Below are 23,105 nucleotides of genomic sequence, written 5' to 3'. Positions count from 1 at the left end.
TCTTCCTCCACCCCAACTCCAGAGGAGCTGACAGCGGTGAGTGGGGAAGGAAGAGTGGAAGAGTAAGGGGGAGGAAAAACATTCCATACCCCCACTCCCCTGCTGGTCTGTAGAGGCTGGGTCATCTTTGGCCTGGAGAGGAGGGTGTGATGTGGAGTAGTAATATTTTTATAGCACTTGCTATCTTGATAGTAAGTATTTGGCATTCTTGATGGAAAGTTTTATGCACAATAAAGATTAATGCAGTTACTTGTTATTTTAAAGTGAACTTTAAAATTTAACTTTAAAATTTAAACTTCAACTTATATTTAAATATTTAAAATTTAAAATTTTAAACTTAAATTTTAAATTTACCTTATAAATTTTATTATTTTGCTTATACATGTAGAAAATTTTAACAATCACTTCAAGGGGATCTTTGATTAATATTTAGTCCCATTCGTAAACTTAGTAAAAGAATACATTTAAAGATTTAAATGTCAATTATGCATTAAGTAGACTTGATTTTTTTAAATATTTCACATCTTTATCATGTGAATTCTCACCAAGCTATAAATAACTCCTATAAATTAAATAAATTAAGCATAAATATAGACAAATATATTATTTAAAACACTTCTATACTGTTTACCAACGTAATGATATTCTCGTGCTTTTCTGCCTAATATTATATACATTTTAAAAGCACACATGCAATGGTTTTTACTAAACTTAACCGATGAATAAGAATAGTGTGTAGTTCTCACATTTTATAATTTCTATCTTTTATTTGAAACCTTCCCAAAGTTAAAAGCACACCATCAAGTAGAGAAACAGTTACCTTGGAAAAAAAAAAAAAAAGAAAAAAAGGAAAAAAAAATTAGAGTTACTTTCGCATTAAACTGGGGTTGCATATCAGTCAGAAATAAGGCAGGAATGTGAACTTTGAATCTTCATCCAGCAGTCTCTGAAAGGTGAGTCCTTTGGAATCCTGCAGAACAGAAATTTGATGTCCAGTAGGGGGAGCTGGTCCTTCCTGAGCCCCAGACTCCATTACCTAATTCTCCTGTATTTTGAGGAAGTTAATGAAATTCTCACTCATCTTGTCCCGATCTCCTTCACTGCTGGGTTGGGTTTCACATTTCCCCGACTACCTTTAAATCATTTAATACTGTCCCATTAACTCTGTCCCATGATTCTGAAGCCATTAATGACATTGCACTTTCTGTATTTTTATGTAGTTCTTTCCTAACTCTGGGATAGACAGAATCTGAATTCTTTGATATTACTTATTGCATTTTTTTAATTAAAGGAAATAACAGAGAAAATAGGGATTTTGCCATTGACCTGTCTCCATATTAATATTTTATTTCATTTGGTAAGTAATGTTTCACCATGCACCTGGTCAATCACTAAGATAAAATGGTAAGATGTGGTGTTATTTTCAAAAATTTTATTCTCATTTCTATTTGGAACCAGTTACTATCAGTAAAGTTCTAAGTATCAGACTAAATAAAAGGTTTATATTTGGTTGTGTTATTCATTCATTTGATAAATAATCATAGAGTATCAGCTTTGTGCCAGGCACTATTCTAAACACCAGGAATAGAGTGACAAAAAAACAAAACAAACAAAGTGCATGCTTTCGTGAAGCTTACATTCCAGGGCAGCTCAGCCCAGCAATATGCAAACCGATATGATAGGTCACAAATGCCATGGGAAGAATAAAAGCACTCAAAGGGACAGTGTGAGGGGGTAAATTTCAGTCAGGGTTTCCAGCCAAGAACTTTTTGATGTCATTTGAACAGATAAGAAGGCGGTGGACTGATAGTCCTAGAAGGAAATTGAGAAAAATGGGCAAGTATGAAAAACACTATTCAGAAGCTTCCTGTGCAACTTCTTGGAAACAAAGCAGACATCCATTCCTATCTCTCAGAACTTCTCACTGTTTAACATAGAGCAAAGTCCTGTATACCTTCCTAAGCTGTCTAGTATGTCATGACCATGGCTTTGATACCAGGAAGAGGATCTGTCTATAACTCAATAAATCAGTCAAAGGCAAATAACTATTACAAGAGAGTGAAGGAGCCTAGAAAGCTTAGACATGAGGAAGAAGGTTCCTTTGTACCGTGTTTTCCTTCCTTCCCTCCACCACAGTCTACCTCATCCTGCCTCCTATTCCGAGCTCCCGTTGCCATTTAAACCTCCTGAGAGGACAAAAACAGGGCCAATGTATGTCTTTTCAGAGGCCGTGTACTGAGACATTCTGGATGCTTCCAAACACCTGAATGTGATACTCATGAAGAGGGCTAACATAGTTCCTCAGTCATCCTCAAGACTTGGGAAATGAGAGGTCTGTCTGGGATAGAAGCAGATCTGTTGTACTTGACTGTTAACCCCAAGATCAAAGATGTGAGCCTGGTTCTCAAGGCTACAAAGATGGCAGAACATTTTCAAGAAGCATGTATGGCAAACATAATTTGCTACACTGACCTTCAAAGAATATCCACCTGACACTGGTTCATACAATTTATAGTCTGACATCTTAACAATGTGTACACTTAACAATATCTGATCAGGAAATGGCTGATCATTTGAAGAAAATCTGCCCCAAACCTAATGTGGTTGTTTGGTCTGTTTATCCTTACCTAGGTTTGAATAACATTCCCATCTGTACTGTGAATGATGATGACAACTCATTGGGAGCATTGTGGGGTGTTGGCCAGTTCGACCACTTGGAGAAGGACGAGATACCATTTGCCAAAAGCGGTTATGCACCCAGCGCTGTAGCCCCGGAGAGCCCCGTCAGAGGAGTCTCGCCAGCCCCAAACAATGTCAAGGTGCCCCCAAGGCCTCATTCTGGTGAGTCCCTTGCAACTCATGAAATCTTTCCTGAGGCCTCCTGTAAACTATCGGGGGCGGGGGGCAGGGAGGGAAGGGAGGATAGTCTCTATGATTGTTAATATAGCTGCAGTGATTTTTAAGTAGTCAAGAAATTTTCTCACTATGAAATAGAAAATTCATTATAAAAAGCTTTCACACATTTAATCTCATTTCACTCATTTAATCTCATTTAAACTCAGTAATGTTAATACATATTTTGTCTTTATTATGTCCAGGACATATATGTGTGGTTCTTGTCTCTAATGCCGACAAAAGTAACTAAGAGGTACTAAAAATGAATGTTTAGCGAACAAGATTGGGGAAACTACTACAGCAAAAAGTGAGTCAGGGAAATGCAGTAGCGATGGAATTTCGTGCTTCCGTCTTCCCCCACCAGATGGTCAGCTCCTGAAGCTCGGGGCCTAGTGTTATTGCCTTCAGTGTTTCTGGTATTCTTGATGTCTCCCCAGGTCCCAGCACAGTGTTTGATCTTTAGAAATCAATCAATTAATTAATGTTTACTGAAATGAAACGAAAAGTGTATGTAGTGTAATCAGCAGAACAAAGAGTTAATAAAGGGTTTTGGAAGTTAGAAGAGGAGATTTAATATTTTTCATCACAAGGAAGCGTTGGTAAATTTTGTGAGGGAATAGTTAACTACACTTAACTGTGATCATCATTTTGCAGTATATACACATATCAGATCATTATGTTGTATGTCTTAAACTAATATATTTAAAAAAATTATAGTATGGCAAAATCTAAAGCGCTAGGTAAAACAGAAGGAATTCTGGGTGGTGGAAATTGTATCCAGTTCTCTTTCTCTGATTTTATTTTTAAGATTTTATTTATTTATTTGACAGAGACAGCAAGAGAGGGAACATAAGCAGGGGAGTGGGAGAGGAAAGCAGGTTTTCCACTGAGCAGGGAGCCCGATGTGGGCCTTGATCCCAGGACCCCAGGATCATGACCTGAGCTGAAGGCAGAAGCTTAACCCACTGAGCCACCCAGGCACTCCTCTCTTTCTCTTATTACTGAAAGTTTCAGGGCACATGAAAATTATTTTGGTATAATGTGGGAAAATATATTATCCTTTAAAGGATAACCATAAGACGGACCATTAGTACTTACCATGTGATTCCAATCTAAGGTCTTCACCCTTGTTAACTCATTTCATGCTTTCAAATGTTCCTCTTCCTTACATGCTAGCAACAAGGAAATCAAAACCTCACATATGCCACCTTCTTTCGTTCGTTCTCATACCATAAAACCCAGAAACTTAACAGTTACATTTGCAAAAGCCCCTTGATGGGAAGTGTCACCATCTGGTAAGATTTACATTTCAGATGTGGGGCTCAGGTCATTGTTTTGGCTGCTGTCTGCCCTCAGGCATGACTGGAGACAAGGACTTTTCCTGCTATGATATCCCAGTGCTCATATTCTGGAGTTATGGGTGTCTGTGGCAAAGTCACCCGATACGGTGGCTTTCTGACAGTAGCAGTGACCCAGTGCCTAATCTTTAGCCTCACAGATGCTGTGACAGCAACTGAAGTGTGAGGGGCATCCTGACTCCCCTTCCTCCTGATTGTGATAAAGGCTGTGCCCCATGGGTCGCCCAGGGACAAGGTTCTGCTCTTGAAGTGATTTGTGACGGTCAACACGGTCAACACCAGAGTTCACTGCTCCAGCCCTTCCAGTGAAATTGCAAACACCTAATTCTCTGTCTATTTTACAGTCTATTTTAAAATAGAGTGGTTTGTTTCTCACCAGTGAACACTAACTTGATAGACTCACAGCCCCTAACTCCGTTCTTCCTACTTCCTCCCTGCTCTCTTCTGGAGAGAGGTAACTTTACAATATTTTTCTTTCTACAGCTAGGACTAATGACTTCAGTTACTTTTGGGAAATGCACCAAATCTTTTCATCTTTTAAGAAATTATGTTAACTGTTTTTCCATAAAAAAGATAACATTGCTTATGGAGAATATAACAAAATTAATGCAAAAGGGAATTACGTAAACATTAAAATGGTTTTAGCGTGGTTTTGTAAGATGAATCTATGAAATGTGTGGGGGTGAGAGATTGATGAAATAAGAAATAAAATAAAAAATGAAATTATAACTCAGCACACATCTCCTTCTGGCCACAGGTCAAACAGCGCACATATAATCTCTTTGATTAGAGAAGGTGTTGGTTATATGGACAGAAAACAGAAAAACATGTCATACTGAAATATGTATTTTTAAAAATTAGTTTATCCAGATCGAGAAAGCTCTTCCAGTCTTTCTTTGTACCATCTTCCTGGGCATTGAATTAGTTTTGTAAACATAAAGATCCTTTTATCATGTTATTGTAGTATAACTTTACCTGCAAGGTTTCCAATATTTAAAAACATATTTCTGAGTTGACCTTATTTGAAATCCAGGTATACTCTCATTTATTTCAGCAACTGATGTCTGTGTCACATGGTAGAAGTTTTTTCAGTTTGATCTAAATATAATTTTCCTGCAATATCATTTCAGAGCCCTGTAGAAAAATCAAGGAGTGCTTCAAAACTTCCAGTGAGAATCCCTTAGCAATTAAGAAGGTAAAGAAACAACTATTTACAATTATCTACTCAGTTCAATTTCTGTCATTTCCTCTCCTTTTCTTCCCATAGCTTTCTGAAAAGGTACATTCCACAATATTTTTTACAGCTTTTTAAAGCATTTTTTAATTTAAATTCAATTTAGTTAACATACTCTGTATTCTTAGTTTCCCGGGTGAAGGTCAGTGATTCATCAGTTGCATGCAACACCCGGTGCTCATTCCGTCACGTGCCCTCCTTCATGCCCGTCACCCGGTGACTCCACCCCCCACCCTCACCCCTCCAGCAACCCTCACGTTTGTTTCCTAGAGTCTTTTATGGTTTGTCTCATTCTGTTTTCATCTTATTTTATTTCTCCTTCCCTTCCCCTATGGTCATCTATTTTGTTTCTTAAATTCCACATATGAGTAAAATCATATGACATTTCTCTTTCTCTGACTTATTTTGCTTAGCATAATACCCTCTAGTTCCATCCATGTTGTTGTAAATCGACATAACATAATCCTGTATGTTAACGACTGGAATTTAAATAGAAACATTAAAAATGGTTTATTTAACTCAGCAGCATTATTTTAAAATTTACCCATGTTGTTATGTTGACCAATAACTCATTCCTTTTTATTGCTAAGTAGTATTCAGTTGTATAAGAGTATCCCACAATGGGTATCCCACAGTTTGTGTACATGCTCACCCATTGATGGACATTTAGCTTGTTTCCAATTTTTGCCAAAGCTGATATGAACATCTGGGTACAAGTCTTTGTATGGGTATATATTTTCTTTCCTCTTGGTTAAATAGGTAGATGTGGAACGACCGGGTCTTATTATAGGTGTGGGTTTAAATTATTGAGAAATTGCCAAAGTGTTTTCCAAAGTGGTTGTATGAATTTATATTTCTGCCAGCAGTTTACCGATTTCCTTTCCCCCACATCCTGCCAAAATTTAGGATGGTCAGTATTTTTAAATTTAGCCAATTTAGTGGGTGTGTTGTGGTGTCTCACTGCGGTTTTAATTTGCATTTCCCTGATGTCTAGTGAGGTTGTCATGTTCTTCTTCTTCTTCTTTTTTTTTTTTTTTACGAGAGAATCGCTTTTTTTCTTTTAAAAAGATTTTATTTATTTGACAGAGAGAGATCTCAAGTAGGCAGAGAGGCAGGTAGAGAGAGAGGAGGGAGCAGGCTCCCTGCTGAGCAGAGAGCCCAATGCGGGGCTTGATCTCAGGACCTTGGTATCATGACCTGAGCCAAAGGCAGAGGCTTTAACCCACTGAGCCACCCAGGTGCCCCTCTTGTCATGTTCTTACTTGCCATCCATATACCTTCTTTTAAGAAATGTGTGTTCAAATATTTGCTCATTTTATAAATTGGGTTGTGGGTCTTTTTATTATGAAGTTTTAAAGGTTCCTTATATATTCTAGATAAAAATTATTTTGTCACATATACATTTTGCAATTTTTTTTTTCCAACCTGAGGCTTACCTTTGATTTTTAGAACAGTGACTTTTGAAGAACCAAAATTTATAACTTTGATGAAGTCCAAATTTAGAATTTTTCTATCATAGTTTCAGGTCCACATGATGTTTACCTCTCTATTGTGCCTTACTGTAAAGGCTAACCTCTAGTACAATGTTGAATAGAAGTGATGAGAACAGACACTGTTGCCTCACACCTAATTATAGCTGTAAACCTTATACTTTCATCATTGAATGTGATGTCAGTTTTTTTGTTTATAGATGCTCTTCACATGGCTTGAGGAAGTTCCTTTCCATTCCTAGTATTCTAAAAGTTTGTATCAGAAATAGGGATTGGTTTTTGCGTAATGCTTTTTCTACATGTATTTGAAACGATCACTCTTTTTAAATCTGCTAATATGGTGAATTGCATGGGTTAACTTCTAAATGTTAAACTACGCTTGCATTGCTGGGGTGGGAAACCCAGTTGGTCATGTTGTATTCTTTTTGTATATTTAATTTCATAAAATATTGTTTAACATTCTTGGTCTATGTTCATAATGAATATGAGTTTGCAGTTGTAATGTCTTTTGTGGTTTTAGTACTAGAATAACCCTGGCTTCATAGAGTAAGTTCAGAATTTCTCTTTAAAATTCTGGGAGATTTTATGTAGAATTGGTACTGTTTCTTTCTTAAAATTTTGTAGAATTCTTCAGTGAAGCTGTCTGGGCCTGGAGTTTTCTTAGAGTTAGAGTTTTAACTACAAATTCATTTTCTTATTTTCATATAGATGTAGACCATTCAGATACAGATACATTCAGGTTATCTGTTTCTTCTTTAGTGAGCTTTGGTAGTTTCTGTTAGTCAAAGTATTTGTCCATTTCATCTAAGTTGTTCAATTTACTGGTATAAAGTCATTCATAACATATCCTTTTAATGACTATATGATCTGTAGAGATGTTCTGCCTCTCATTCCTGACATTGGGAATTTGTATCTTCTTTTTTTTCTTGATGAATCTAACTAGAGGTTTGGTAGCTTTATTGAATTTCTCAAAGAATAAACCTTTCATTTCATTGATGATATCTGTTGTTTTTCTTTTCCTATTTCATCGATTTTGGTTCTTGTCTTTATAGAAGATGGAAGCTTAGGTCATTGAGTTGAGACCATTTTTCTTTCTAAGATGGTCATATATTATTATGATTTTTAAATAAACACCGCTTTGGCTGCATGCTTCAAATTTAACAATGAATTGAATAAATTCAACTTTCATAGAAAATATAAGGGGTTGGATATGCATATTGATTATATTATGCCTTTGATTTAGGAAGAAATAAAGGTAAAAAAGCCACTGTCTCCTCCAAAAGCATGCTCCAGTGCTGACTCCTGTTCTTCAGAGGTGATGAGTACCAAGACTGACGTCAAAGAGAATACTGTTTGCATACCAAATTATCTGGACCAGGAAATCAAAGTAAGAGGCAGGTTTCTTAAATCCATAACCTGGGAAGAGCATGAACATACAAAACATCACATTACTAACATCCTTCAGATTCTTTAGTGGTTCCCTTAACAACCAAATTGATTTAAAACCCCTTAGCCTGAAATCCAAGGCCTACTTCAATTATTTCCAGTCACTGTTACAGAAGCACAACCCTTGGTTTAGACATAAGGAAGAACTTGGCATTTGCCAAACACTGGGCCCTTTCTCCCCATGTTTTTCTTTATCATCTTCCTAGTGCTTGAGAGGCACTACTCGTTGTTACTTATACATTTCTTTCCCGTACTTTAAGGCAGAGTTCCTCCAATCAACTTCCATCTCTCCGTCTTATCTGTGGAAAACTGTTTCCTCAAACCTACTCTGCGTGGGGTTATAAACTCAGTTGTATTTACAGTTGTGTCATATCAGGGGACTGGAAGGTTCTCTCCGACCACGGTTATTTCTGAGAATGACATAAAACGAAGAACGACTCAATCAGCTGATGTTTGCTTTCCTCCTTTGTTTTCCTTCTTTAGATCCTTTTGGTAACCTCCACCTTGCTTCACAGTAAGACCCGCTGCAACGAATTAAGAGTGAAAGTGTTATAATGATGACTTTGATGGCAGTTTTAAATGAGTCCTCTGTAGTAGCAATTACAAATAGAAGAGCATATTATAAGGATTGTTCTTGAATAATCCTGATAAGGAACTACTTTAAAAGGAAAGCATAACAGTGGTGTTGCGTATAATTATGCTGATGATTAAAATGAGGAAAATGAAAGGAGAAGAGAAGAGAGTATCTGTAGACAAGAGTTATGGTTATACATGTGTTCGTGATGATTCTGGTGAAAGACTCCTGATTATATAGAGTCTTCAGAATCACTGTCCATCTTACTGCTACACTCTGGCACCACTGATTCCCTATAAGAAATCTCTTCTCCCTGATCCTTTCAGTGGTCACCGTCTTCTCATTAAGGTCTCAGTTAAAATATCACGCAGAAACATTTTCCCTGACCACCCAGTCTGAAGTAGCTACCTACTTACCCTCTATGCTATTACCTCTGTTCTTCTTTGCATAGCGTATGTCCTATTTGATATGTTCGTATTTATTTGTTTCAGTAATGTCTCTGCCTCTCACTTCACTCACACTAAAATTTAAGTCTTATGGGATCTCATACTCCTCTGTTTTGGTTCCTGCTTTATCTTCCTATGTCTAGATAAGTGCTAGGCCTCTAGTAATCATTAAAAAGCATTTACTGAATGTTGAATACAAGAATTAAAAAGAAAAGTTTTACCAAGGTCAGAGTGGAACAGTAGGCAATCAGTTAACTGACATAGGGCCTGCCTATTATAGGTCATCTGATATGCTCACATCTGATAAACACAACGAAACCATAAACTGAGTGGAGTTTGAGTCAGGCTGTCTTACTTCCTTAGGCACATCAATATTGGGCCAGCAACATGATCCTACAGAACTGGACTTTGGGCATCTATAAAAGAACCCTCCTCTCAAAAGCATCTTCTACCTCACAGATATTGACTTAACTGGACATTAATACAAAATCCACTAAAATGTAAACTCTTTGACCGAAAGGATCCTTTCCATCTACTTCACAACTCATTCGTCAGCACTCATCGCTTTGCTTGAAAACTATTAACTGCTGCATACACAGCATGGCATTTTATCAAATAGTTGGTGGCTATTTGTGAAATAAATGAAAACAGAGGAGGTCAAGTGAGAATATAAGTCTTACCAAACTCTTTTGGCTTGTATAAATGAGTCCTAAAAATAGATCCATTTTGGTTGTATTCCAACCTTTCATACCTTCTCCAAAAAAATCTGAACTCTCTTCCTATTTCCTGCAATCCAGGCTGGTAATTCTGAATAGCTGAGAAGGCAAGACATGTTTGTGCAGGGGTGGGTATGAAAGAGTATACAGTTTCACAATTATTACTTTATAGGAAAAGAAAAACAGAGTTCTGTGTCTCCTGATATCTTGTCTTTAGACTTCCTCTCAAAAATCTTGAATTTACAGAAATAATAGTCTCTTTACTATTGACATGGAAAGTCTGCCAAATACTTTCATTTATTTTGTTATCAATGACAAAATACTGGAGTTTGGGAATACAGTTCATTCCTTTATTCACATAGCTTATGAGAGGGATTGTACAGGCATTGTAAGAACATTTAGGAGATTTTGGAGCTGAGAGATTCTTCAAAGGGAAATAAACCTAAAGAATATTTAAGATACAATTAAAAAATGAAGATTAGTATGGAAGAGATCATTCCCAGACAAGAGACCTTCATATCTAAAGGCTAAGAAGCGAGAGCACTGTTCATTCAAGAAACTAAAAACATTAAGGCTGATTCGGAGGGAGAAGGCTTTAAGGTTTGAGGTTGGAGACTTAGGCATAGACCAGAAATAAGTGTTCAGATTCATCTGAAGTGCTGTGGGAAGCTAGTGAATTTCAAACACCAACTTATACTGAAATCACTTTGTAAATATAAGAATTACATGGTCAGATTTGTACTTTAGAAAAATCGCTCTAGATACAATATGCAGAACTAATTTGGAAGGTGGAGGCCAAATGGCACAGAAGGCACTCTGCTTCCAAATGTTAGATTAGGTCCAAGACTTAGCTTCCTGCTGTAAACAACTATACAAAACTGGGGAAACACATGAAGAAACTGTTTTCAGGCATTAAGCAACAGACAGCACAGATTTATGACAGTTCAGAGAGGAGAAACAATTGGGATGATTTCCACATTCAATCTAGAGCGATCTGTAAGTTAAAAGAAGCTGGGAGCACTGTGTAACCACCATTTTGATGAAAAAACCATTAAAGGCAAAGTAGCTTTGGGAATCTTTTGAAAAAAAGAAAAAATTTCAGGCAGACTAGGGAAAAGGATATTGCAGAGTAGCTTAAGCAAGAACTGATGATAGTTTAGACAAGGTCAGGGCTGTAGGGATAAAAAGGAATGGAGAAATGTGAGAAATATCGAGAATGAAGCATTTACTGAACTTGTTGTCCAGCAACATATTGTAGATGCAAGGGAGTTGTCCACGATGGATCTCTGGGTCTGGCTTGGACATCTCTTCAGGGTTTGCAAATGCTATCCACCGAGACAGGGGGATGAGGAGGAACCAATTGGAGCAGGTTCTAGAAAGAGAAAGATGGGCTTAGTTTTAGATAATCTGGGTTCTTTATATTATATAATATTATAATTATTATTATTATAAATATATATAATATATATATATGACTGAATTTCAGATGGGTCTAAATTCTAAGAATAGACACAATTTAAGATCAAACTGAAATCATCATTACCCATGCTTCATGTTTGTATGTTGATGCTTATTATAGTCCATTTTTATTACAGTTATTTCATATATTTATCTCCTCTATCACCCGCATGTCAGCCCTTAACTTCAGATGAAAAATGTCAAGGAGGGATTCTGATTGACAAAAGGGAATTATGTCCCTCCCCCCCGCCCCACTGGGCCAATCAGTGTGTTCAGGGAACTGAGGAAAAATGACTCCAGCTAGATTCACCCACTACGGAGAAGAGCAGTGCAGTAAGGGAGAGTCCAGACAGTTATGGAAAATTTCAGTTAGAACCCCTGGTACAGGGGCACCTGGGTGGCTCAGTCATTAAGTATCTGCCTTCAACTCGGGACATGATCCCAGGGTCCTGGGTTCAAGCCCCACTTCGTGCTCCTTTCTTGGTGGGAAGCCTGCTTCTCCCTCTCCCACTTCCCCCTGCTTGTATTCCCTCTCTCCCTGTGTGTGTCTCTGTGTCAAATAAATAAAATCTTAAACAAACAACAATTTTAAAAAGCGTGGGGGGGGGGGAGACCCTGGTACAGCAGGGTAAGATCCATTCCCCAAAAGAAAAAAAGTGAATCTTGCTTCCAGAAAATGTGGGTACTGAGCAGACAAAACCAGAGGAACGCTGTATCACCTTCCACAAACTGTTGCTTGTGTTGGAGAGGTTTTGTTTTAAGATTCCACTGCATACTATTTGACATAGGGTTCCCAGGCTAACATCCCAACTGACTTAACTGAGCGTCACGTGTTGAGTGACTTTTGGAAAGATGAGATCGTGGAGGAGGTAAAGGAAGTCTTAGAGACCATGTGCCATTTATTTGCTCCCTGTGTGACTCTAATACTCTCTGTCAGATTCTGGCGAAGCTCTGTAACATTTTACGCACTGATTCCCTGGCCGAAGTTCTACAGTGGCTGCTTCACGCAAGCTCAAAAGGTGAGATTAAAAGAAGCATTTGCAAACACTGAGCTCAGTGCCTTATCAGAAAATAGGGATGTGCCAATATCTGAAGTTTTCGACCTTGGCTTTGCAAACATACTGCTGCACTCTTACTTCCCTCCTGATTCAGTATCCGAGTCTCTGCAGCCCTCTCTGACTGCATTCAACTGGTCATTCGATGACCACAAATTTGGCATGTCCCAATTGAAACTTCTTGGGGTGATGTGAAGTGCTTGTGTCCAGGGTTGGTTTTTGCTGCTTCTCGAGGTCGTGTAGACCTCAGGGGTCTCCCTGAGCATATCTTCTGGCCGGATGTGAACCCTGAGTGCAGAGTCTATTTCCTTTCTCTGATATGATGGCAGGAGCATGGCCTTCCAAGTTCTGGAGTCTAACAGCCTTGCCAACTCCTCCACCAAAACCGTCAGTTCAGTCCTCTCCCAGGCTCCTTTGGGACCTTTGTGGACTGTTCCATAGAAGCATGTGCCAGTCCCAGGGGGGGCAACCATAACTGGCAGAGTAGCTGTCCTGAGACCTAAATGGTCCTCAGACTGACTAAGGCAAAACTTCAGAGGTGGGTGGAGCCTGAGGATTTGTATTTCTAACAAGTTCCCAAGTGATACTGATAATGCTGGTCTGGGGGCCACTCTTTGAGAATCTGCACTAATAAGGTTAGGAAATGTCAGCATGTTAGGGATAGACTAATACTTTTGAATAGGGAGCATTTTGGAAATAGTCCTTTACCTAGAAATTCAAGACTACTTGGCAAGCAATTAAGAAGTATTTGGGGGTAAGGAGTCTTTACTACTTATACTTTTGTTTTCCTTTTTAAGAATGAAACTTTAAAAAATATATACAAATAATAAGTGCTTACTGCTGGGGGTGTGAGGGGGGGACCCAGATGCATCAGAAAAAATACAAGAAAAGAAGAACAATAATGAATCAAATCATCATAAATATCATTTCAGTGATGACTTTGGTATCTATCTTTACAGATACGCTTGTAACTATTATTTATCAGTCTATATTTTAATGAGGTCATATTGGTCTTAGTATTTTGTATAGATATGCTTTCTTTTTTTATTTGGCAACAACCTGAAATTTTGTACTCAATATTTAGGTCATTCCATTGCAATTTGGGGACAAGTCCTTCAGTGAGTTAACTACTTGGGGCAGTCCATAATATCACAGGTCACAGATATCACGGTGATGTGACCCAGCTTGTCCACAGAAACGTTGACTCACAAATGAATGTCCACTCAGCAAACATATCACCAGCCTTTCACACTACAGTGCTGGATAAAATAACAAATCCTGTGTTTCTAGCCAATGTGATAATTAATTATAACCTCCATGCCTACCCCCCCTTTTTTTTAATCAGAAAAAGAGTGGGTCTCAGCTTTGATTCATGCTGAACTGGCTGAAATAAACTTGTTGGCCCAACGAAGAAACATCACAGCAAACCTAGCAGCAGGGACTAGGAAGCCACCCAAAGTTAAATCACCCCCAAATTCACCTGCAAAATTGAAAGTGATGACCAGAATGAGGCAAGAACATCAACCCTCCAGGTAATTAGATATAATGGCTATTTACAGGGCATGTGGTACAGAAAGACTTTTAATTTTCTTTTCATTATCTTTCAAAACACTAAACATGCTGATGTTTCAGTCTCTTCTTTATTCAGTAAATGACCACAATGTGTATTTGTTTTCTTTCACTTTCATAAATGTAATATGAGATTCATTCTAAATCCTATTGTAGCCATCCAGACATCTAAGAAAAATTTTTTTTCATTTGATCTAAACATGAAAGCAATAAAGGACACCAAAATTGTATTACATATTTTGTTAAATGCATCTCACACAAGTATCACTTTTCTTGTGTAGAACAATGATAGATTAAAATAAACTGCTTCACTTAACTTTCTCTGGCACACTCCTGGAGGCTGCTAGGATGAAAATAAGTATTATAGGAATTGGGAATTTTTTTAGTATAAATTTTTCTTAAATGTTATTAGTTCAATGACAGAAGAAAATACATATGCATACTCAATGTGGTGAAAATGTAATAAGATATTATTTAAGTCAGAAGAAAAAATCTTGTTGCTTTAAAATTAAAAGTTAGGTAAAGCTTAAATGAAGAGAAATTAAATATTCAAAACCCAAGTCATTTAAAAAATCACTAAGACAGAGAGTTTTGTATTGCAATTTGTCTCCACCTTAAAGTTTCCATAAAATTGGAAACTGGGAAATAGGGTTAGTCTCTCTATGTTAGTGAATAATGTATGATACTGTTTAGATGTTTACTCAAAGTCAGAAGAATCTTTTGTTGGAAAGTATACTTAATACTGTCTGCATTGAAAAACAAAGAATCGGGATAGAATGTTTAAAATATGTATGTAGTTAACATATTGATGATAGTGCAGTCAGTAGAAAGTACTTGTATATACCTGTGAATTTCATTTTCTCTTTCTCCGATTATTTAGAGTATCAAGCCAAGGATCTGAAGGAAATAATGAAGTGCCAAAAGGTTAAGTACAGTTTGTGATAATTACTGAGTTGGTATAGGGAAACCAGTAAGTATTTAAATCTGTGGTTTTAAAGGCAGTAAAATTCAATATTGATTTCCAATTACCTTTAAGGGACAGTGTCTGCTGAATTTCTTACCGAGATAAATTTGACATAAACTTAACTTTGTTTTGCAAGGTCAAGTACCTCATCGGAGACCAATGGATACTCTTTTAGAAGTAAGATAACAGAGTAGCAGGAAGTGTAGGTTTGGACACGCCAATCCAATAGCTCTGCACTGACCTAAAAAAAGGACAATGATCTCAGAGTTTGGTTCTTCATAGCTTTTAACTATCGAGCTCAGCTATTTTAATTAGAGACCAAGTCGATCACAGAAAACAGTAAAATGGCAATCGGCTGCAAGCAGATGTTCTACGAGACAGGTGAAGTACGAGAGAGAGGAGCAGTTTGTGTCCCCATCAGAAACCCAGCCACACTCCACAATTTGAACCAAGAAGAAATAAGAATTGTAGAATGTCCTACTTTGGTCCAGAATAGACCAAATCCTTGTGGGTTTGGCAGCTCCTTACTTTAAAACATGTGTGACAAAAATGACCATAGAACAACAACTAGGAAGTAGGTCTTTAAGCCTGAAACAAAAGTCTATCCTGATGTTTCTACAAGCTTCTCTTATCCAGGGAATCACATGGTAATCAGTTAGAGTTCTTTGAGGTCACTCTAAGCCCCAGCAGCTTTTATGGGGGTTAACCAAACCCAAAAGAGGCTATCTGTGCTCACAGGCAATGAGAAATACAGTAGAGAAGTTAGAAAATACTCCCTTACTCTGACACACCAAGGATAGTCTGTCGTGTCTGACTTCCACCAAACTCCTCACTCAAGACGACAAAATCATGACAGGGTTGGTTTCCATTACTCAATTCTATGTCTTACCTGTTGGCCCCTGAATAGATATTTGGAGAAGTTTTGTATAAGAAGCCCCAATAACACTCCTTATTCTCCAGTGGTGATAGCATCTCTCCAAATCCTAATTCCTGCTTGGGTCTGACCTTATAGGTCTTGCGAAGCTCTTATAATTAACTTGTTTTAATCTGTTTGTCTATTTTATTTTTTGTCTATCAGGACCATAGATCCTTTTCCTTTCTCTCACTTGTCCCATCCTTGCCCGTCACCTTTACAGATCAGCAGTTCTAATTCATTCCTTCCAAAATAATGTTTGATTTTAAGAGAATAGAAAATATCCTACATGTTATAGGACCAATAACGCATTAAAAAATGTGCTGGTGGTGAGAAAGATAAGTATAGATTCTTTTATGAATTTGGGGTATATTTGATTCACCTAAACATTATATATTTTTTGTAAGTCATTTGCTACTAAAACATGGCAGAGGCTATATTTGATGTCTCAATTTTGGTCTTATTTTGTTGTTTTGTTTTGTTCTGTTTTTCTATTTCAGAGGCTGAGGACAGGCCTCCATTGTTTATAAGAAGAAATAATATGAGAATTCCCATTGCAGAATATTTCAGCAAACCAAAATCTCCTCCCAAGCCTAAAATTCAGGAAAACATATCAACAAAACCAATGTCTGCAAGGAGTATGCAACAAGGATTCAATCTCTCTCCCCAGAGAGCATTTTATCCTTAAACATTCCAAAGGTAGAAATTCTAGACTGAGTTATTTCTTTCACAGACATGAGCTTCACTCCATAACAACATCAAATTATTTTTTAAAAAATATTTCAGTACCAGAGAATCAATAATTGGTGGCACATGTAAATCTCAAAGCACCTGTATATAATGCTACTAAATAAATAATAATGGAGACAGTATTTCTATTTGTAGTTAATCTGGTACCATGTGTAAAAGAAGTATGTTTAGTTATATGCTACATTTCTAGTCTTGCACTGATTGTATTTGTACAATTGTATTTGGGTCATAAGGTCCTGATTCTAGAAAAGCCATCCATAACAGAATTTTGCAGCTGCAGTTTGATGCGTGCCCCAAACTCTTAAGAGAAAAAAATAAAAACAAAAACACAGAATTTTAACATCTGAGCTAATTTTCACAGTCTACCGTGTTTCAGTGCTGTTAGAATACTGAATGGATTCTGAAGTGATAATGGAAAAATACTGGCCTTGTCCCCAAAAAAGATACAAAAATTATCACTAATTTATGAGCCAGAGAGGAACTAGTTTCTACTCTTTGCTAATTGTGATATTAACAAATTTCCTAATACTTAGCTTTTTTGTATTTTTAAAATAAACCACTATTGGGCCATAGCTATTATTCTTTCAGTGTATTTCTGGATTCTGTCTACCAACTAGCCAATCTTTTAGAATGTTTGCGATGATATTCAAGAGATACTATAAATTTTGTGTATGTGTGTATGGGTGTGTGCAACACTTTTCTTCTTTTTTTAGAGAAGGAGTTGGGGGAGAGGCTGAGGGAGAGAGAGAATAAACAGACTCTGTGCTGAATGTGGAGCCTGACATGGGGCTTGAATCATGACCCAGAGATCATGACCTGATCCAAAATCAAGAGTTGGATACTTAACCATTGGTGCCACCCAGGCACTCCTTGTCTATGAGATTTTAATGACAACATTTACATCACACTTAATTGTGTGTCAGGGATCATTCTAAACATTTTGGATATAGTAACATTTAATTTTCATGATAACTATTTGAGATAAATGCTATTGCTATTCTCTCTTTTTTAAATAAGAAAACTGAGTGGATATAGTAACATTTAATTTTCATGATAACTATTTGAGATAAATACTATTGCTATTCTCTCTTTTTTTAATAAGAAAACTGAGGTGCTGAGAGTCGTACTCATCGGGATAGGATAAATCATTGTAATAAATGTCACTTTTCAAATACAGTAGAGGATTATTTCTCACGTAAGAGTTCAAAGTGTGTGCTTTGATGTAGTGTTCAATGACTCATTAGTTGCATATAACACCCAGTGCTCATTGCAACACATGCCCTCCTTAATACCCATCACCTGGTTTAAACTAACTATGTACTATATGTTGGCTGACTGAACATAATAACAAAAAATAAATAAATAAACCCAACAGAGTGTGTGGTTTTTAGTCAGCAGGTGATTTTGCTTTACTTGGTGATTCAGGGACCGGGGATCCTTCTATCTTGTGACTTAACCATCACCCAGGGTATCACTATCAACTGCATCCTGCTGGCAAAAGAGATAGAAAGGGGAGTGGAGGAAAGTCTTGACCTCCTCTGGCTGCTGTAATAAATTACCACACACTTAGTGGCTTAAATCAACACAAATTTAATCTCTTGCATATCTGGGACAGAGGCCTGAAATGGGTCCCATTGGGCTAAAATCAAGGTGTTGGCAGGGGTCTATTCCTTTTGGAGGCTTTAAGTGAGAATCTGTTTCTTTGCTTGTTACAACTTCTAGAAGTTGCCCACACTCCTTGACTCATGGCTCCCTTCTATCTTTAGAGCGAACAATGGCCAGTGGAGTCTTTCCACAACATTCCCTCCGACACTGACTCTTCTGTCCCCTTCTTCCACTGTTACGGACCCTATGATTGCACTGGGCCTGCCTGGTATCCAGCTTAGTCAAGATCATCTTCAGGGCAAATGATTAGCAATTTGACTTCCCCTCACTGTGTAACATCACAGGTTCCAGGGATTAGGATCTTGACATTATTCTGCCTTCTACGAAGACGGTACATCTACTTAAAATCTTGGCTTTGAAATGGCAAACATCACTTCTAGTCACATTCCATGGTTGAAAAATGGTCTAGCTGAAAGGGGGTTGATAAAATTCTTAAGTGGGAATCATATTCCAGTTACAACTATATTCTATGGAGAGGAAAATTGAATTCTGGTGGATAGTTAACTCTCTCTGACACAAAGGTTTAGTGGCTGACTCAAAGTGTGGCTGGAACCTATCTGCTTAACCGCTAGGCACTACTGATGTGTACCAAAACCAGGCTCATTTCATAAAATTAATGTCAAAGCTTTCCTCTCTCTTTTTTTCCCCCTGTTACAGAGAGTTTACAATGGTACTGCACATCCCTTTTCCTTGAAAACTTGGTAAAATTCACCCACCCAGACCATGTAGGTTTGGTGTTTAGCCCTTTGAAAATTTTATTCCTCCTATTGTAACTGCCCTGTTTATGTTTTCTGTATTTTTGGAGGACTGAGATTGGAAATTTTGATTTTTCTGAGAAAATTAAGCCTTTCATCCATGTTTCCAAACATCTTTCTAGAGTTAAGACAGAGATTTACTATAATTCTAAATTCCTTGCTATATTTACCCTGCAATCTCATTTTTATATATTTTATTTATTTTTTATTCAGCTAGCTAATGGCTTTTATATTTTATTATTACTTTCAAAAAAATCAGATGGATTCAGTGCTATTTTCCATAATTTATTTATTTTCTATAATTTATTTCATTAATATCTTCTTTCATTATTTATTTTAGTTTCTTTAGATTCATTAGTATTCCAATGTCTTGAGTTGGATTACTACAGTTATATTCATTCATTCTCATGTATTTGAATACCTTTTTAAGATGACAAAACCCTTCATAATTAAAATACTCAACAAACCAGGAATAGAAAGAAACCACTTCAATATAATAAAAGCCATATATTAAAAGCTCACAGCTAACCCCATATTTGATAAGGGGGACCACTGAAAGATTTTGCTCTATGATCAGGAACCAGGCAAGGATGCCCACTCTCACTATACTTTAGTCAATATTGTACAAGAACAGAATTCCAGACAGAGTGATCAGACAAGAACATGAAATAAAAGGCAAAAAAAATTGGGGAAAAGGCAAACTAAAATGATCTGTTTGTATATGACATCCTATTATTTGAAGAAAACTCTGAAGATTATATGCACACACACATACCACATACAAGCCTGTTAAAATTAATAAACAAATTTAGTGAAATTGATGATATAAAAATCAGTTGCATTCCTAAACAATAACAATGATTGGTTCAAAAAGGAAATTAAGAAAAAAATCCCATTTACTACAGCATCATAAAGGATAAAATACTTAGGGATACACTTAACCAAGGATGTCAAAGACTTTTACACTAAAAACCACAAAACACTGCTAACAGAAATCAAAGAAACAAATAAATGGAAAAACATCCTAAACTTACGGGTTGAAAAAAAATATTGCTAAAATTTTAACAGTAGCCAAAAAGATCTATAGAGTCAGTGCAATCCCTATCAAAATCTCAATGACAATTCATGCAGAAATAGAAAAAAAATCCTAAAAGTCATATGAAATCTCAAGGGACCCCAAATAACCAAAAACATCTTGAAAAATAACAAAGTTGTAAGCCTCACACTCACTGATTTCAGAACATACTATAAAGCAACAGTAATTAAGATATTGTGGTATTGGCATAAAGACAGAAATGCAGGCCAAAGGAACAGAATAGAGAGCTCAGAAATAAACCCTTGCATTTATGGCCAAATGATTCCCAACACAGATGTTAAGACTACACAATGGGGAAAGGACTGTCTTCAACAAATAGTGTTAGGAAGACAGGATTCCACATGCAAAAGAATGAAGTTACCTTATGCCATATACATAATTAACGCAAATTTGATTAAAGACATAAATGTAAGTCCTGAAACTTAAACTCTTAGAAGAAAACAGAGCAAGAACCCTAAGAACATTGGATTGGGCGATGATTTCTTGGATATAACACCAAAAACACAAGTAACAATATAAAAAAACAGACAAATGTGACTCCATTAAACTCTAAAACTTTTTGTCAAAAGGAACAATATAATGAAAAGACAACCTATGCAATGGGGAAAAATATTTGCAAATCATATATTTGGTAAGGGGTTAATACCTAAAATATATAAGGAACTTTTAGAACTCAATGACAAAAGACATGGCTATTTGAAATGGGCAAGGGACATGAATAAACATTTCTCTAAAGAAGATATGCCACTTGCCATGAAGCACATGAAAAGATGCTCAACATCATTAATCATTAGGGAAATGTAATCAAATCTGTAATGAGATATCACCTCACAGCCATTAGAGCCACTATCAAGAAAACAGAAAATAAATATGGGAAGGATGTGGATAAGTTGGACCCTTATGCGTTGTTGGTGGGAATGTAAAATAGTACAGCCGCTATGGAAAATACTAGAGAAAACTCAAAAAACTAAAATAGAATTACCATATGATCCAGAAATCCCACTTCAGTCTACATATGGAAAAGAATTGAAAGCAGGATCTTAAAGAGATATTTTCATACCGCATTCATAGCATTATTAAGAATAGCCAAGAGGTGGAAGCAGATGAATGGATAAAGAAAATATGGTACAAAAAAAAAAAGAAAAAAAAAAAAAGAAAATATGGTACATACATACAGTGGAATATTATGCAGCTTTAAAAAGGAGATCCTGTCACATGCTATAACATAGATGAACCTTGAGGACATTATGCTAAGCAAAAGGACTTTAGTTACAAAAGGACGAAATACTGTGTTTCAAATTCCACCATTTGAAGTATCTGAAGTAGTCAAAATTTCAAGCAAAATAGAAAGGCGGTTACCAAGGGCAGGTGAGATAGGGGAGGTGGAATTGGGTGTTTAGTGAACATAGAATTCAGTGCTTCATGATGAGTCAGTTATAGATCTGTTGCACAACAATGTGAATATACTTAACACTACTAAACTGTACACTTAAAAATGGTTAAGATGGTAAATTTAATATTGTTTTATCATAATTAAAATTATATATACATGGGAAAATATAAAGACTTCAACAGCACAGTTAATAAGCATCATAAAATGAGTGTACCCTGATTTTTAATTATCTACAAAGAGTCTGTGTAAGCTGACTTACATTTGGTATGTCTCACAGATATGCCCATAAAACATATGGGCCTAGATTTTAAAACACTACACGTTTACTTTTGAGTTAAGAAATTCTTGGAGTTTTCATTTTTTAAGATTATTTTGGTAATTTTAATTTACAACTTAATTATTTCATATAAACTTTCAAATGTATTGACATGAAGTATTTTCTAATATTTGTTTCTAATATCTCCATTATTAATTTCCATATTTATGTCTTCTCTCTCTCCCTCCCTCTTAAAAATTTTTTTTTAATTTGCCAGATGTTAGTCTATTAGTCTTTTCAAAGAGTCAGTTTTTCCTTGAGCCTCTTTATGATGTTTAATTATTATTGCCATCTTTATTATTTTCCTTTTTCAACTGTGAATTTATTCTGCAGTCCTTCTTTTAACTTGTTAAATGCACAGCTCAATAAAGATAGTTTTTCTTTCTAACTTAAGCAATTTAGGCTATACATTTTCCTTTAAATGTTGCTTTAGCTACATTCCACAAGTTTTAATTCATGGTTTCATTAAATTTACTTTTAAATATTTCTAATTTTTACTCTTTTCTGTGACCAAGTTGTTTAGAAGAGTTTTTTTTTTTTAATTCCCAAATATAGCTTGTTTTTCAATCTTGTTAGATTTTTAAATGATTTAATTGCATTGTGGTCAGATAATGTGATCTGTAAAAATGACCAATCCTTTTATCTTCTTGAGGGTAGTTTTGAGGTTTAGCATATGGTCAATTTTATAAATGCCTCGTAGAGAAATTAAAAATTTTTGGATGCAAATTTGCAGCTCTATCCATTAGAACAAATGTGTTATTTGTACTGTTCAAATTTTATATATACTATCTAACTTTTCTTTATCAATTAGAAAGATGTGTAATAAAAATGTCTGTATTTCTGTGGTCTTTGTAATTTTGTCCATTTTGATTCATACATTTTGACATGATGTGCAAACACAGTCCACAATTTTATAATGAAGTTATGACCAACTTTATCTCTAACACTAATTTTTACAAAATTTTTTACTGAAAAAAGTTCTGGGTAGTAAGGCATTCCTCCCATTCACAAG

General features: G+C 36.3%; 1 protein-coding gene across 1 annotated transcript in view; it reads left to right on the top strand.

Annotated features, from left to right (window-relative positions):
- The window catches only part of LOC309862662 (uncharacterized protein C4orf17), a 28,896-nt gene extending 12,005 nt beyond the window's left edge, over positions 1 to 16,891 (top strand). Inside the window, exons 3-9 of the mRNA XM_082726796.1 lie at positions 2,632 to 2,841; positions 5,384 to 5,448; positions 8,221 to 8,364; positions 12,555 to 12,636; positions 14,018 to 14,204; positions 15,122 to 15,165; positions 16,619 to 16,891. Of these exons, the coding sequence (XP_082582922.1) occupies positions 2,632 to 2,841; positions 5,384 to 5,448; positions 8,221 to 8,364; positions 12,555 to 12,636; positions 14,018 to 14,204; positions 15,122 to 15,165; positions 16,619 to 16,806 (920 nt within the window). The 3' untranslated portion in view covers positions 16,807 to 16,891. The remainder of the gene's footprint in view (positions 1 to 2,631; positions 2,842 to 5,383; positions 5,449 to 8,220; positions 8,365 to 12,554; positions 12,637 to 14,017; positions 14,205 to 15,121; positions 15,166 to 16,618) is intronic.
- Positions 16,892 to 23,105: the final 6,214 nt, after the last annotated feature.

This window comes from Mustela nivalis, assembly GCF_964662115.1.
Source record: "Mustela nivalis genome assembly, chromosome: 4".
Lineage (NCBI taxonomy): Eukaryota > Metazoa > Chordata > Mammalia > Carnivora > Mustelidae > Mustela > Mustela nivalis.
Note: the sequence above shows the minus strand (reverse complement) of the source record. Positions and strands in the feature narration are given on the sequence as shown.